The sequence below is a fragment of the Oncorhynchus keta genome, unplaced genomic scaffold (assembly GCF_023373465.1).
Source record: "Oncorhynchus keta strain PuntledgeMale-10-30-2019 unplaced genomic scaffold, Oket_V2 Un_contig_1690_pilon_pilon, whole genome shotgun sequence".
NCBI classification, from domain to species: domain Eukaryota; kingdom Metazoa; phylum Chordata; class Actinopteri; order Salmoniformes; family Salmonidae; genus Oncorhynchus; species Oncorhynchus keta.
The window spans coordinates 227,501-245,000 of NW_026280186.1; the positions used below are offsets into that span (position 1 = coordinate 227,501).

At 45.2% G+C, this 17,500-nt stretch overlaps 1 protein-coding gene and 1 long non-coding RNA gene across 2 annotated transcripts in view; both read left to right on the forward strand.

Annotated features, from left to right (window-relative positions):
- LOC127919537 (uncharacterized) overlaps positions 1 to 352 on the forward strand; it is a 563-nt gene extending 211 nt beyond the window's left edge. The window contains exons 2-3 of the long non-coding RNA XR_008103257.1: positions 230 to 295; positions 331 to 352. This is a non-coding gene — a long non-coding RNA (uncharacterized LOC127919537). The remainder of the gene's footprint in view (positions 1 to 229; positions 296 to 330) is intronic.
- The window catches only part of LOC118365693 (ras and Rab interactor 2-like), a 38,049-nt gene that overhangs the window by 6,815 nt on the left and 13,734 nt on the right, over positions 1 to 17,500 (forward strand). Inside the window, 7 exon segments of the mRNA XM_052503224.1 lie at positions 7,192 to 7,292; positions 7,776 to 7,974; positions 8,181 to 8,301; positions 10,352 to 10,424; positions 13,622 to 13,713; positions 16,647 to 16,980; positions 16,983 to 17,500. The exon segment at positions 16,983 to 17,500 is cut by the window's right edge and continues 534 nt beyond it. Coding sequence (XP_052359184.1) covers positions 7,192 to 7,292; positions 7,776 to 7,974; positions 8,181 to 8,301; positions 10,352 to 10,424; positions 13,622 to 13,713; positions 16,647 to 16,980; positions 16,983 to 17,500 — 1,438 coding nt within the window.

The following is a 17,500-nucleotide window of genomic DNA, read 5'->3' on the forward strand; positions in this document are numbered from 1 at the left end:
AGAGAGAGAGGTGGAAAGAGAAAGACTGTGTGGTGAGAGAGAGGTGGAAAGAGAGACTGTGTGGTGAGAGAGAGGTGGAAAGAGAGACTGTGTGGAGAGAGAGAGGTGGAAAGAGAGACTGTGTGGAGAGAGAGAGGTGGAAAGAGAGACTGTGTGGAGAGAGAGAGGTGGAAAGAGAGACTGTGTGGAGAGAGAGAGAGGTGGAAAGAGAAAGACTGTGTGGAGAGAGAGGTGGAAAGAGAGACTGTGTGGAGAGAGAGAGAGGTGGAAAGAGAGACTGTGTGGAGAGAGAGAGGTGGAAAGAGAAAGACTGTGTGGAGAGAGAGAGAGGTGGAAAGAGAGACTGTGTGGAGAGAGAGAGGTGGAAAGAGAAAGAGAGAAAGAGAGGGAAAAAGTGTTGTATCCAATGCGATGTGATTGATAAAAATGGGAAAAGAAGAGAAAGAAAGAGGTGGATGAAGAGTAAGAGAGAAATATACATAAAGAGAGAGAGGGAAGGATATGTGTTATTTTTCCTCAGCATTTTCCTGGGCACCAGTAGTTTCAACCTCACCAGGAAGGAGTGGTCCACCCTCAATAGGTTCAGGACTGTCCATGCCTCGCAAAATCAAATCAAATGTTATTAGTCACATGTGCCGAATACAACAATACTTACATTGAAAGGCTTATTTATAAGCCCCAAACCAATAATGCAGTTTAAAAAATACAAATAAGAATTCAAAGGAACAAGTAACTAAAGAGCAGCAGTAATATAACAATAGCAAGACTACAATATACAAAGGGGGTACCGGTACAGAGTCGACTGTGCAGAGATAATGACAGAGAGTAGCAGCGGTGTAAAGATGGGGCGGGGGGACAATGCAAATAGTCTGGGTAGCCATTTGATTAGATGTTCAGGGGCTTATGGCTTGGGGGTAGAAGCTGTTTAGAAGACTCTTGGACCTAGACTTGGAGCTCTGGTACCGCTTACCGTGCGGTAGCAGAGAGAACAGTCCAAGACTAGGGTGGCTGGAGTCTTTGACAATTTTTAGGTCCTTCCTCTGACACTGCCTGGTATAGAGGTCCAGGATGGCAGGAAGCTTGGCCCCAGTGATGTACTGGGCCGCACGCACTACCCTCAGTAGTGCCTCGCGGTTCGAGGCCAGCCAGTTGCCATACCAGGCTGTGATGCAACCAGTCAGTATGCTCTCGATGGTGCAGCTGTAGAACCTTTTGAGGATCTGAGGACCCATGCCAAATCTTTTAAGTCTCCTGAGGGGGAGTAGGTTTTGTCATACCCTCTTCACCACTGTCTTAGTGTGCTTGGATTATGTTAGTTTGTTGGTGATGTGGACACCAAGGAACTTGAAGCTCTCAACCTGCTCCACTACAGCCCAGTCGATGAGAATGGGGGCGTGTTCGGTCCTCCTTTTCCTGCAGTCCACAATCATCTCCTTTGTTTTGATCACGTTGAGGGAGAGGTTGCTGTCCTGGCACCACACGGCCAGGTCTCTGACCTCCTCCCTATAGACTGTCTCGTTGTTGTTGGTGATCAGGATCACTGTTGTGTCATCAGCAAATGTAATGATGGTGTTGGAGTCGTGCCTGCCTGCCTGTGCAGTCATGGGTGAACAGGGAGTACATGGGGGGACTGAGTATGCACCCCTGAGGGGCCCCTGTGTTGAGTATCAGCATGGCAGATGTGTTGCTCCCTACCCTTAGCACCTGGGGGCGGCTCGTCAGGAAGTCCAGGATCCAGTTGCAGAGGGAGGTGTTTAGTCCCAGGGTCCTTAGCTTAGCGATGAGCTTTGAGGGCACTATGGTGTTGAATGCTGAGCTGTAGTCAATGAATAGCATTCTCACATAGATGTTCCTTTTGTCCAAGTGGGAAAGGGCAGTGTGGAGTGCAATAGAGATTGCATCATCTGTGGATCTGTTAGGGCGGTATGCAAATTGGAGTGGATCTAGTGTTTCTGGGATAATGGTATTGATGTGAGTCATGAACACTTGATATGAGCCTTCCAGAGCACTTCATGGCTACAGAGGCATTAAGCAAGCCCCCTATGTGCCTGTGGGGTGGAGCAAACCCTGCACCACATTTCTGAAGTCTGTCCAATCTACAAACTCAGCGGAGGTCTACTCACCCTCAACACAGCAGGACCGGAAGCAATCGCTTGCTTGTTTTCGCTAAATAAAATATATAAGTGGTTCCTCTATAAAAGCCATTGGGTTGAAACAGGGCCTGTGTTGATGCTCCCATTTACTTCCATAGCAGGGCACTATGCCCAGAGTAGACCATTGAAGACCTTTCATAATAAATGTGTTAATTTGACCTCATTTTCTGGCAGAGGGGTCTCTCTCACCCTCTCTCCCTGTCTAATTTTCTTTCAGACTCTCTTGTTCTTTCTCTGTCTCTCTCTTTTCCCCTCTTTGTTTTTCTCCCCCTCTCTCTGTCTCTCTCTCTCTTTCAGACACTGTCGTTCTTTGTCTTTCACTGTCTCTCTCTCGCTCGCTCTCTGTTTGTCTCTCTCTTCAGTTTCGAAATATACTCAGCTCTGTCTTTGCTGACTAATGCTTTAAAAGATGTCCGACCATCAGAGACAGAGACAGAGCTGGCTCCACATAGTCCCTGTTATAGTGTAGTAACAGGGGGAACCTGTGGTCTGTGGTTAGTGGTTAGTGGTTACAGTGGTCTGGACCCTTCAGCTATGGGGAGTGGAATAGATTAGCTGATCTAAGGTCAATTTTGTGTTTTTCCCACCAATCGTTCACGCTAGGTTTGGGAAACAGTAAGCTGATCCTAGAACTGTGACTATTGGTGACTTCTACTCAGAGCAAACGATTAGGGGGTCTGTGGTGTGGGGAATATTTCCACCTAGTGGTCAGATTATGTAACACAGTTGGTAAGAACCTACAGGCTTCCCTTCTTTCCTTGTCTCCTTCCCTTCATGTTCACTTATGTAGAAATACAAACTAGTGAGAGAAATGCCTTAAAAGCCTGCTTGTCCTGAAAGGAGGAAATGAGACAAGGAGAGAAAAGCCTCTTAAGACTATTGATATGCACCCATGGTGTCAACACCTAGAAATATACACTGCTCAAAAAAATAAAGGGAACACTTAAACAACACAATTGTAACTCCAAGTCAATCACACTTCTGTGAAATCAAATTGTCCACTTAGGAAGCAACACTGATTGACAATAAATGGCACATGCTGTTGTGCAAATGGAATAGACAACAGGTGGAAATTATAGGCAATGAGCAAGACACCCCCAATCAAATCAAATCAAATGTATTTGTCACATACACATGGTTAGCAGATGTTAATGCGAGTGTAGCGAAATGCTTGTGCTTCTAGTTCTGACAATGCAGTCATAACCAACGAGTAATCTAACTAACATTTCCGAAACTACTACCTTATACACACAAGTGTAAAGGGATAAAGAATATGTACATAAAGATATATGAATGAGTGATGGTACAGAGCGGCATAGGCAAGATGCAGTAGATGGTATCGAGTACAGTATATACGTATGAGATGAGTATGTAAACAATGTGGCATAGTTTAAAGTGGCTAGCGATACATGTATTACATAAAGATGCAGTAGATGATATAGAGTACAGTATATACATATACATATGAGATGAATAATGTAGGGTATGTAAACATTATATTAAGTAGCATTGTTTAAAGTCAATTCCCATTATTAAAGTGGCTGGAGTTCAGTCAGTGTGTTGGCAGCAGCCACTCAATGTTAGTGGTGGCTGTTTAACAGTCGGATGGCCTTGAGATAGAAGCTGTTTTTCAGTCTCTCAGTCCCATCTTTGATGCACCTGTACTGACCTCGCCTTCTGGATGATAGCGGGGTGAACAGGCAGTGGCTCGGGTGGTTGTTGTCCTTGTTGATCTTTATGGCCTTTCTGTGACATCGGGTGGTGTAGGTGTCCTGGAGGGCAGGTAGTTAGTTTGCCCCTGGTGATGCGTTGTGCAGACCTCACTACCCTCTGGAGAGCCTTACGGTTGTGGGCGGAGCAGTTGCCGTACCAGGCGGTGATACAGCCCGACAGGATGCTCTCGAATTGTGCATCTGTAGAAGTTTGTGAGTGCTTTTGGTGACAAGCCAAATTTCTTCAGCCCCCTGAGGTTGAAGAGGCGCTGCTGCGCCTTCTTCACGATGCTGTCTGTGTGGGTGGACCAATTCAGTGTGTCTGTGATGTGTATGCAGAGGAACTTAAAACTTACTACCCTCTCCACTACTGTCCCATCGATGTGGATAGGGGGGTGTTCCCTCTGCTGTTTCCTGAAGTCCACAATCATCTCCTTAGTTTTGTTGACGTTGAGTGTGAGGTTATTTTCCTGACACCACACTCTGAGGGCCCTCACCTCCTCTTTGTAGGCCGTCTCGTCGTTGTTGGTAATCAAGCCTACCACTGTTGTGTCGTCCGCAAACTTGATGATTGAGTTGGAGGCGTGCGTGGCCACGCAGTCGTGGGTGAACAGGGAGTACAGGAGAGGGCTCAGAACGCACCCTTGTGGGGCCCAAGTGTTGAGGATCAGCGGGGTGGAGATGTTGTTACCTACCCTCACCACCTGGGGGCAACCTGTCAGGAAGTCCAGTACCCAGTTGCACAGGGCGGGGTCGAGACCCAGGGTCTCGTGCTTATTGATGAGTTTGGAGGGTACTATGGTGTTAAATGCTGAGCTGAAGTCGATGAATAGCATTCTCACATAGGTATTCCTCTTGTCCAGATGGGTTAGGGCAGTGTGCAGTGTGGTTGAGATTGCCTCGTCTGTGGACCTATTTGGGCGGTAAGCAAATTGGAGTGGGTCTAGGGTGTCAGGTAGGGTGGAGGTGATATGGTCCTTGACTAGTCTCTCAAAGCACTTCATGATGACGGAAGTGAGTGCAACGGGGCGGTAGTCATTTAGCTCAGTTACCTTGGCTTTCTTGGGAACAGGAACAATGGTGGTCCTCTTGAAGGAGTGGTTCTGCAGGTGGTGACCACAGACCACTTCTCAGTTCCTATGCTTCCTGGCTGATGTTTTGGTCACTTTTGAATGCTGGCGGTGCTTTCACTCTAGTGGTAGCATGAGACGGAGTATACAACCCACACAAGTGGCTCAGGTAGTGCAGCTCATCCAGGATGGCACATCAATGCGAGCTGTGGCAAGAAGGTTTGCTGTGTCTGTCAGCGTATTGTCCAGAGCATGGAGGCACTACCAGGAGACAGGCCAGTACATCAGGAAACGTGGAGGAGGCCGTAGGAGGGCAACAACCCAGCAGCAGGACCGCTACCTCCGCCTTTGTGAAAGGAGGAGTAGGAGGAGCACTGCCAAAGCCCTGCAAAATGACCTCCAGAAGGCCACAAATGTGCATGTGTCTGCTCAAACGGTCAGAAACAGACTCCATGAGGGTGGTATGAGGGCCCGATGTCCACAGGTGGGGGTTGTGCTTACAGCCCAACACCGTGCAGGACGTTTGGAATTTGCCAGAGAACACCAAGATTGGCAAATTCGCCACTGGTGCCCTGTGCTCTTCACAGATGAAAGCAGGTTCACACTGAGCACATTTAACAGAGTCTGGAGAAGCCGTGGAGAACGTTCTGCTGCCTGCAACATCCTCCAGCATGACCGGTTTGGCGGTGGGTCAGTCATGGTGTGGGGTGGCATTTCTTTGGGGGGCCGCACAGCCCTCCATGTGCTCGCCAGAGGTTGCCTGACTGCCATTAGGTACCGAGATGAGCTCCTCAGACCCCTTGTGAGACCATATGCTGGTGCGGTTGGCCCTGGGTTCCTCCTAATGCAAGACAATGCTGGACCTCATGTGGCTGGAGTGTGTCAGCAGTTCCTGCAAGAGGAAGGCATTGATGCTATGGACTGGTCTGCCCGTTCCCCAGACCTGAATCCAATTGAGAGCACATCTGGGACATCATGTCTCGCTCCATCCACCAACGCCACGTTGCACCACAGACTGTCCAGGAGTTGGCGGATGCTTTAGTCCAGGTCTGGGAGGAGATCCCTCAGGAGACCATCCGCCACCTCATCAGGAGCATGCCCAGGCGTTGTAGGGAGGTCATACAGGCACGTGGAGGCCACACACACTACTGCACCTCATTTTGACTTGTTTTAAGGACATTACATCGAAGTTGGATCAGCCTGTAGTGTGGTTTTCCACTTTAATTTTGAGTGTGACTGCAAATCCAGACCTCCATGGGTTGATACATTTGATTTCCATTGATCATTTTGATAGTGTGATTTTGTTGTCAGCACATTCAACTATGTAAAAAAAAAGTATTTAATAAGAATATTTCATTCATTCAGATCTAGGATGTGTTATTTTAGTGTTCCCTTTATCTTTTGGAGCAGTGTAGTTTGACAAGCAACAACATTTAGCTTTTTTGTCATCGTAGTCCAATGCGCCATTGGGGGGGAAGATTTATCTTCACTATGGAAATAGCTTGTCATATAAGACGGAGGTTTATCCATCAAACACTGTTGGCCTGAGTCACTTCCTCCTTCCTCTGTGTCCCTCTCCGTGACTGCATCCCAAATGGCACCCTATTCCCTACGTAGTGGGGAAAAAGAGTCCATTGGACTCTGGTCAAAAGTTGTGCACTACATAGGGAATAGGGTGTCATTTTGGGATGCACCTTGTGTTAGCATAGCTAGCTATCATCCAGAAGTTTATGTCTTCCCTAGATAAGGATTAGATTAGGAGACGTTTAGCCTTGTTAACTAGCATGTGTTTATTGTATCTGTGAGAGATAGAGAGATTGTGTGTGTGTTTGTGTGTGTGTTTACTGTCAGTAGTATGCGTGTGTGTGTGTGTGTGGGGGGTTGTCTCTGTGTTTCCTGTCCCAGGGAGGGAAGTGAGGTATACACAGGAAAAGTGACTAACCCTTTCCCTGCTCCTGGCTTTCTCATGTTGTGCCTCCCTATCTCTTTGTGAGGGACACTGCTCCATTTGCTCTCTCTCTCTCTACCTCTCTCTTTTTGTTCTACTTTCAACCTTTCTCAATGTCTGTTTTGATTCTTTACCTCCACCTTGATCACTCTCTATCTCTCTCTCCATCTTACTCACAAAATCTGTTTCGTTTGCTCTCACTTTCTCACTCTCTCCTCCTTCTGTCTCTGTCTCTGACCTAAGTCCCTCTCTCCTTCTCCCATGTACACTCGTTCACTCCCTTTCTTTCTCCCCTCCTCTGTGTGTAGCTGATAGATACGTTTGCGTTGGAGATAGGGGAGCTGAAGCAAGAGATGGTCCAGACCTCCCCAACAGAGGACAGAGACCCATACCCTATGGTTCTACAGGGGTAAGTCCAATCCTCCTCTCCTCCTTTCATCCTCTTCTTCTTGCTTCTTTATCTTCTTTATCTTATTAGGACTTTTAATACACATTTTTGTCAATGTTTGAATATAAGGTGTTGTGATTTGTTTCAACAATGTAGTTGAATAGAGTAACCACACAGACATTTGGTGATGGGAAGACTTGCGTGAGGCAAAAGAAAGTGATAGTAGACTATTTTTTTTTTGCGTCACTATTCACATCCTAGATGGATCTTTGTGGGACCCTGCATCATGTACTCTTTCACCAGAAGATGGAGACAGTGCCTTATTTTTTCCTCTCTCTCCTCCTCTCCTCTCCTCTCCTCTCCTCTCCTCTCCTCTCCTCTCTCTCTCTTTCACTCTCTCTCTCTTTCTCTCTCTCTTTCACTCTCTCTCTCTCTCTTTCACTCTCTCTCTCTCTCACACACATTCTCGCTCTCTCTCTCTCCCTCCCTTTCTTTCTTTATCAGGTTGGAGGGGGAGGTGAGCGGGGTTTACCTCCAGTCGTCGCCCTGCGCTGGCGCCAGTGGTGAAAGGGATTCTGGGTACGACTCCCTGCGTAGGCGGATGAGCGTGCTGGACAGACTGAGGCATACGCACCCCGTGTGGCTACTGCTCACGCTCAGTGACAAGGAGGCCAAGCGTATACTGCTGCAGCAGCCTCCAGGGGTGAGAGGGTCACGGTTCAAGCGTCATAAGGTCACAGTATGACCGTTGTTAATGTCGGGCTTGTATATGATCATTTTTCGAATACGAACAGAAAAGGTGATTAAAGCTGATGGACAGGTGTGAACGTGTGGATTAGTGATGTCACTGATGTGACTCTTTGAAAGGTCAACCCTTAATGAGCATGTCTGTCTCTCTCTCCTGTCCAGGTATTCCTGGTGAGGAAGTCATCCTCTCTTCAGAGGAAAGTTCTGTCTCTAAGGGTCAGGGATGATGACGCCTCAGGAGGAGCCGGCGTCTGTGACTTCCCTGTCAGAGAGAGTCAGTACAGTGAGTGTCATAATGGAACAGCGTGCAGACTATTTATTTTGTTTACTAAACCTCTATTGATCCAGCAGTGACGTCCCAAAGCCCAGCTAACACTCCTGATTGGCTATAGTACAAAATGAGTGTTTACCTATAGCACATTCAGCTACTGTACATAGTTTAGCAACAGATGCATGACTCAGCATGTTTTCAATTCACCCAGCTGTGCATTTCTCAGACAACAAACAGCCTATACAATGAATCATACCATGACTGTATTTATAGGTCACCTTCACTACCTTTCAAAAGTTTGGGGTCACTTAGAAATGTCCTTGTTTTTTTTGGTCAATTAAAATAACATCAAATTGATCAGAAATAAAGTGTAGACATTGTTAATGTTGTAAATGACTATTGTGTTTGGAAATAGAAGGTTTTTTATGAAACATCTACATAGGCTGTAGCCAGTGGGTTTGGCGACGAGTATGAAGCGAGGGCCAACCAACGAGAGCGTACAGGTCGCAATGGTGGGTAGTGTATGGCGCTTTGGTGACAAAACGGATGGCACTGTGATAGACTGCATCCAGTTTGTTGAGTAGAGTGTTGGAGGCCATTTTATAGATGACATCACCGAAGTCGAGGATCGGTAGGATGGTCAGTTTTACGAGGGCATGTTTGGCAGCATGAGTGAAGGATGCTTTTTTGCGATATAGGTTGCCATTTCTAGATTTAATTTTGGATTGGAGATGGTTAATGTGAGTCTGGAAGGAGAGTTTACAGTCTAACCAGACACCTAGGTATTTGTAGTTGTCCACGTATTCTAAGTCAGAGCCGTCCAGAGTAGTGATGCTGGACTGGCGAGCAGGTGTGGGCAGTGATCGGTTTCGTTTTACTTGCGTTTAAGAGCAACACACGCACGGACGCGCACACATACTCACTCACTCTCGTTTATGTTTGCATTCCATAGATGATTCCTTTGACTTGTTTCACGCTTCCACCACTGCTGAAAAATGTGTCTCTCACATTGCTCAAAGGGCTAATCTTGATTATAAAACAGTAATGCCTCGACACAGACACACACACACACACACATACACACACACACACACTGTATTTATTGCAGGGAAAATCTCATGTAGCGTTTGGCTATTATCTATTGGGTGTGTTCTCTTTCCAGAGACATGTACAGTTTTGTTACTTTACTGCACCGTTGGGGTTACAACAAAACAACTTCGTGAGTAATGGGATAGTAATAGCTCCAGGGAATGATGACATACCAGATGAATGATGACATACCGAATGAATGATGACATACCAGATGAATGATGACATACCAGATGAATGATGACATACCAGATGACATACCGAATGAATGATGACATACCAGATGAATGATGACATACCGAATGAATGATTACATACCAGATGAATGATGACATACCAGATGACATACCGAATGAATGATGACATACCAGATGAATGATGACATACCGAATGAATGATGACATACCAGATGAATGATGACATACCGAATGAATGATGACATACCAGATGAATGATGACATACCGAATGAATGATGACATACCGAATGAATGATGACATACCAGATGAATGATGACATACCAGATGAATGATGACATACCAGATGAATGATGACATACCGGGTGAATGATGACATACTGGATGAATGATGACATACTGGATGAATGATGACATACTAGATGAATGATGACATACTAGATGAATGATGACATACCAGATGAATGATGACATACCAGGTGAACGATGACATACTAGATGAATGATGACATACCAGGTGAATGATGACATACTGGATGAATGATGACATATCAGATGAATGATGACATACCAGATGAAAGATGACATACCAGGTGAATGATGACATACCAGGTGAATGATGACATTATGGAGAAGTAGTATAATAGAATGGACATTAACCTAACAGAACTATTGGGAGAAATTCCTCATAAATTTCAAGATGGAAGCTAACCAAGACTGGATAAATAAAGTCTGAACAGTTTTGATGTATTCTCTGTGTTCTTCCTCTGGTTGCAGCCTTTTCTCTGGAAGGATCTGGGATCAGTTTTGCAGACCTGTTTCGCCTGGTGGCCTTCTACTGTATCAGCAGGTACAGTCATGTTCTCAAAGTTCTCTCTCTCTCTCTCTCTCCCTTTCTCTCTTTCTCTTTCTTTTTCTCTCTCTCTCTCCTCCCTCTGTCCCCCTCTCTCTCCGCCACCCTATCCCCACTCCCTCCGTCCCTCTGTCATTCCTCCCTCTGTTGTCATTCCACTGCAGTGAGAGCTACAGCAACTGCATGGAAATGGATGGATGGAAATAATATTGTGTCCTGATTTGGACTAATCTTCCAAGAGTCCTTAAACATTCAAATACAATTTATAATACGAACACATTTTCACACACAATTAATACACTGTTAAAAAGAGACAATACAATAACATATTGACCCGACTCAGTCTAAAAATATATATTGATTCTTCATCTACCATAGTCCAGCACAACTTTCCTAAGTATTATATTTAAATGGTTTTAAAGTATTGTTAACATTTATATATAGAAAGGTTTCTCTGGTATGCTCAGTTAAATGATTCCATTTCTTTATTGCTCTAAATCTAAATGTTCTTTTGCCTATTTGTCTTTTCAGTCTGGATAACACAGAGATGGTGGACAATCTATTCCTAGTATTTACTGAATGTCTGTCTCTTACCAACTGAAAACCGTTATGAATAGAGTTTGTCCGTTTTAAATGGTGTATATTGTGAAATAAAATAAGCATGTTCTTTTCAATTATCTTGTTGATTGATGACCAACCAAGAGCATTGCGCATTGACTACAACAGAATAACCATATCTCCACCTTAAAACAACCCTTGTTCTGTGCAATCTGCAGCCTCCTAATGTCACTTGCTGATGCATTTCCCCAGACCACAGAACAGTAGTTCACCTGACTCTCAATTAATGCTTGTGTTATTTGCTTAAGAATCTTTCCCGGTAAATATTTATCTATCCTTCTGATCATGCATGCTGTTTTAAAATGTTCTTTACATAGATGAGTTATTTGAGATGACCATGATAAGCAGTTGTCTAGCTGCACTACCAGTAGTTTGGTTTCTGCCACTTCCTCAATTTGTACTCCCTTTTCCTAGTGGAACAGACCAACATAACTTTGGTTTTCTTGGTGTTTAAAACAAGTTTGTTCCGGCAAACCCACTCCCTGATATTCTCCAAATCTCCTTGTAAAGCTTGCTGCACCTGTTGAACCGATTGGCTTGCTGTGTAAATTGTAGTATAATCTGCAAATATAATAGCTTGAGTTTCAGATAAGGCATAAGGAAGGTCATTGGTAAATATTAAATAAAGAAGTGGCCCAAGGCAGCTGCCCTGCGGTATTCCACAGTTTAAAGCACGAGGGGAAGAAAATTAACCATTGATAGAGGTGGACTGTTTCCTGTCAGTTCGATATGACTGTACCCAATTCAATGTTGCCTCTTTAAAACCATAATGCATTCATTTCATCAAAATTATTTTATGATCCACTAAATCAAAATGCTGCACTAAAATCTAAAAATGGTACACCCACAAATCTACCATTATCCATAGCATTGAGCCGCTGGTCAGTCATGTCAACCAATGCAGTGGTAGTGGAATGGTTTTTGCGATAAGCATGCTGATTGGCTGTAATCAGATCATTATTTTCCATGTACTCCCATATTTGTCTACTCACAATACCCTCCAATATCTTACAGAGTGAAGGGAGTAGACTAACTGGTTGACTATTGGCAGGAGTAATGGGTTCTTTGCTGTCTTTCGGAATAGGACAGTTTCGCATGCTTCCATACATTTGCAAACATCCCTTTTTCCAGTGACCAATTAAATATGTATTTCAGTGGAGCTGCAATATGGGTTGCAGCATTGCGAAGTAAAAAAATTGTCCATAAGATCATAACCTGTAGATTTACTATCGGGTACCATGTGTTAAGTAAGAGGTGAGCACTCAGGACATAGCTTGTCTCAACTGCCCTCTTCTCACTTCTGGTTTTAGACCGGCTTCATGCCAGCTGGGCAGACAGACAGCTCAGAGCGAAAGACAAGTCAGAACTTTGTTTCAACTGAGAAATAGAAACCAAAACATTGAACAACTGTAACGTCAGTAATGACAAAATACCAACTTACAGTAAACATACAACAATACCCCACAAGTGGAATGACGTAAAACCCTTGTGGTCAGGGGAGTAGATTAAAGGAAAGTGTGCCAGTATTGTCCAGTAATGTCCAGTAATATCCAGTAATACCCAGTAATATCCAGTAATATCCAGTATTGTCCAGTAATGTCCAGTAATATCCAGTAATACCCAGTAATATCCAGTAATATCCAGTAATGCCCAGTAATATCCAGTAATACCCAGTAATACCCAGTAATACCCAGTAATATCCAGTAATGTCCAGTAATGCCCAGTAATGCCCAGTAATACCCAGTAATGTCCAGTAATACCCAGTAATGTCCAGTAATACCCAGTAATACCCAGTAATGTCCAGTAATACCCAGTAATGTCCAGTAATGCCCAGTAATGCCCAGTAATGTCCAGTAATGCCCAGTAATGTCCAGTAATATCCAGTAATACCCAGTAATATCCAGTAATGTACAGTAATACCCAGTAATATCCAGTAATGTCCAGTAATACCCAGTAATATCCAGTAATGTACAGTAATACCAAGTAATATCCAGTAATGTCCAGTAATACCCAGTAATACCCAACACAGCACAACACAGTTTCAATCTGTGAAATAAAACCTAAACATTAAAAAAAACACAGAATATAATGATATACTTTACTATAATTAGCGGTGGGAGTTTTTCTTATTCACTTGACGTGACGAGGAAAAAACTCCAGGCTCGAGTTAAAGTTCATTAATAACCAGAGACCTAGTCGGGAAAATATCCTAAATAACTTGCATATTCAATTTGACAGTAAAAGGAATGTTTTAGTCAGCATATTGTGATTGCTAGTGAAGAGATTCACCAGCTGAGGCCTCAAGGCTCTGTTAGTTGGCATTGAGTTGACAGTAACAGCACAGTGATGTCACTCTCTTCCTCATCTCTCTGCTCCGGTCGCTCTGGTGTTCAGGCTGTTGTGTTTGCTTTGACAAACCCCTTCTATCACCATGTGACATCACCCACCCTGAGGACAGAACACAGGTCCAGCTAGCAGGAGGAGATACAGACTGGGAAAGTCCACTCTCAGAGTCTCCTGAATATCTGTTGGACATTATAGACATAGTTGGATCATTCTCTCTCTTCTCTTTTCAGGGACGTCCTTCCTTTCACCCTGAATCTCCCAGAAGCCATTGCAGCCTCCAAGACTCAGAAAGACCTGGAGGAGGTGGCCCAACTAGGAGCAGGTACTATAGTAATAGATGGGTAGAATGTGATCAACTCTATTTTCTTCTCTGCTTAAAGGGATCGTTTGGGATTCTGGCAATGAGGCCCTTTATCTACTTCCCCAGAGTCAGATGAACTCGTGGATACCATTTATATGTATCTGTGTCCGGTATCAAGGAAGTTAGAGGTAGTTTCGCGAGCCAATGCTTACTAGCATTAGCACAATGACTGGAAGTCGACAAAAACCGCTAGCATGCTGTTCCCATAGACTTCCAGTCATTGAGCTAATTCTAGTTAGCAATTGCGCTAACGCAAATTAGCATTAGCTGGTGAAATTACTGGACACCGAGACATAAAAATGATATCCACATCAATTATCCGATAGTAAATTGATATAGAAGGAAACAGCATAATTGTATTTATTTATAAATGTATATCATATTGTTGAAGGCAATATATCCAAATGGGCTGTGTCTCCTTAAGTACATACATGCATAACGTACAAAAAAAGCCCCTCATTCCACAGAGTGACGTTTCTATGTGTACAGGTGCTGCGGCTACCGATACCGTCTATTAGCTTTATATGTTAGTTAACTCATGCTGACCGGTGCGGTCTGGTTTCATGGCAGGTTTAGTTAGTCACTCTGTCATGATATTCTTAGTTTCCTTCTGTTGAAACTCCAGTGTGTGAGTCAGTTTCCTCCAGGGCTGAGGAGGAGGGTGTGGTGACTGGAGAATTATACACACAGGCACGAACACAGGCACACACATCAGTCACAGGCTTACTCTGACCCCTCGTGTGTGTGTGTGTGTGTGTGTGTGTGTGTGTGTGTGTGTGTGTGTGTGTGTGTGTGTGTGTGTGTGTGTGTGTGTGTGTGTGTGTGTGTGTGTGTGTGTGTGTGTGTGTGTGTGTGTGTGTGAGAGAGAGAGAGAGAGAATCAGTCTACATGAGGATCTTTTCTTAGTATGCTGACACAATCATTTAGGGAAACTCTTCTCCAATGGACAGGTTCTATTTCAAATGGATATTTGTGTCTATGTTATTTCCAAGGGGAAACTAACTACGAGGTCATGAAGGGAATAGCAGACATGGTTCCCCCTACAGAATTGAGTTTGTTCACTCACTACATACACACCTTGTTGCAGTATACTCCATTACCGAAGGTTATGAATACATTACTGACACACAATTTAGTCCTGGGTACAGAGTCTGTCCGAGGCTCAGAAAGTAGTGGAGGAAGAAATGTCCTTTGAACTATCAGTAAAGCTCTCTGCAGGAGATCCATCCAGACTATTCCCTGTGGGGTCACTGCTAAACCCAGCCCAGGATGAGTGCACTCTGGTTGGGGTAAAGAGCAGGGAGAGGTTGCCTGTTTCAGTCTAGCTCCAGAGGTCATGTTTCTCAAGTGGGCATTGCATCAATACCACCGAGTTGTTTCCGTCCCTAGACTAGAGAGGTATGACGAGACCTTTGAAGCGGTGCCCGACAGCTCCATCGCGCTCTACCGTCCCAGATGTGTTGCTGTGCAGAGGGTGTGTGTGTGTGGAATTCAATGCGTACAGAACGTGCTTCACAGTCCTCTAAAGTAACTTATGGAATCATTTATAACAGTCTGTACATTCTATTACATGAATGCCATTATTCTGTAAAGTATTTCTTAGTGTGTGATTGTTTGTCTGGATGAGTTAGCTCAGAGACTTGTGCACCAAGTGCCAGCAAACAATAGACTGATTCAGTGGATACAAGTGAAAAAACAGAAGAGACGATCGTAACGGAAACAAATGTCCTGCATTGCAGCAGGAAACTCGGTCAAAGAGAAGGGAGGTGGAGGGCGATCAGGAAAGAGGAGGGCCTATACACTACAGTAGGCCTGTCCAGTGTGTAGACTCCTCCCACCACCCCTGTGGAATTTGCATGTGTGACTCCCTGTCCGTCTCTCTGTCTCTCTGGGTGTATGTCTGTCAAGACAGCATTCTTGAATCAGTGCTGGGCGATGCAGGGCTGAGCTCACCACATTCTCCGCTGCCTCAGAAGAGCTTAGGATCACAGAGGAACAGAGAGAAAGAAAGAGAGGGATATTAAAAAGGTTGACTGCCTAACTACAGTGCTACTGGCACTATATTGTGGATGTGTCAGTGAACAGGAGGATAAAGTAAGTGGGAAAGGGGTGTTGATGGTAGTTCCTGTGGGTGTTTATGCATTTTGTTTTGTGTGTTTGGGTCAAGGTTAGAGCTAGGCGGTTTGTAGGTTTCTGTGTATGACGGTAGATATGTGTCTGTTTATGAGGGTATGTGTATGTGTCTGTGTATGAAGGTATGTGTGTGTGTCTGTGTATGAAGGTATGTATGTGTCTGTTTATTATGGTATGTGTCCATGTATGAGGGTATGTGTCTGTGTATGAGGGTATGTATGTGTCTGTGTATGAGGGTATGTATGTGTCTGTTTATGAGGGTATGTATGTGTTTGTTTATGAGGGTATGTCTGTATGAGGGTATGTATGTGTCTGTGTATGAGGGTATGTATGAGTCTGTGTATGAGGGTATGTATGTATGTATGTATGTATGTATGTATGTATGTATGTATGTATGTATGTATGTATGTATGTATGTATGTATGTATGTATGTATGTATGTATGTATGTATGTATGTATGTATGTATGTATGTATGTGTCTGTTTATGAGGGCATGTATGTCTGTGTATGAGGGTATGTATGTATGTGTCTGTTTATGAGGGCATGTATGTCTGTGTATGAGGGTATGTATGTATGTGTCTGTTCATGAGGGTATGAGTCTGTGTATGAAGGTAGAAAGGTGTCTGTCTGTGTGTTTGAATGATTACCATGACTTTGAGTGTTATTGGGTCAGGTTGTGGTTCGGCAGCTCTTGGAGGTTTTTCAATGTATACAGTGTGTGGACTCTGTTAATGATTCCCAATCTCTTCTCTCCTGTTAGGATTCTGGCACTCTGCTCTAGGCAGCCTGCGAAGGACAACCACTCCCTCTCGCCCTCCACCACAGCGCCCTGACAGAGACGGTGACATCCAGGGTGCAGAGAGGACACAAGAGAAACAGAGTGCGACTCGTCCCCCTTCCTCCTCCTCCTCTCGCCTGGAGAGAAGCCAGTCCAACGGGGCTCTTTGCTTCGTCAACCCCTCTTCCTCCAGACTCACCGGCGGCTTGAGGAAGACCCTCAATCCTCTTCCACCTCTCCTTCCCCCTACGTCACACACTCCACCCCCAGCCCGGGAACTACCGGTGGGACGTCTTCGGCCCCTGTCACGGACCCCAACGTGAAAAGAAAGTCACGCCCCCCTCGGCCCCCGCCACCCCGTTCCCTCCTATTCCCGCCCCCCCGTTCCCTCTCCCAGCGCCGCCAAGCTCCTCCTCCCCCCACCCCTCTTCCCCAGAAGCCCAAGAGCAGCATGCCCGAAACGCCCACAGCCATTGTTGTCGCCAGGCAACCACTGCAACCCTCATCCAATAAGAACCTTCGCCCCACCCCTCGCCCTCCCATGGGTGCCAGGCACAGCAGCCATTCCAAAAAGACGACGAGCAGGGCCGCCATCCCTGTGCCCCACCAGCACCCTCAACACCCTCCCCCCCGACGCCCCAATAAACCTGACATCGACGCCCACCGGTGCCACATCGCTCTTGATGACGAGACTATCGCCAAGGCTCTGTCCCGTGCCAAGCTTCCCCCGTGCCAGGCACCGGCCATACCCACTCCCTCCATAGTGGGAAATGGTGCTGGTAGCCCTCCCAGCCCTCCGGGTAAGACCCCCAGGCGAGAGGGACAAGAGGGGAGGC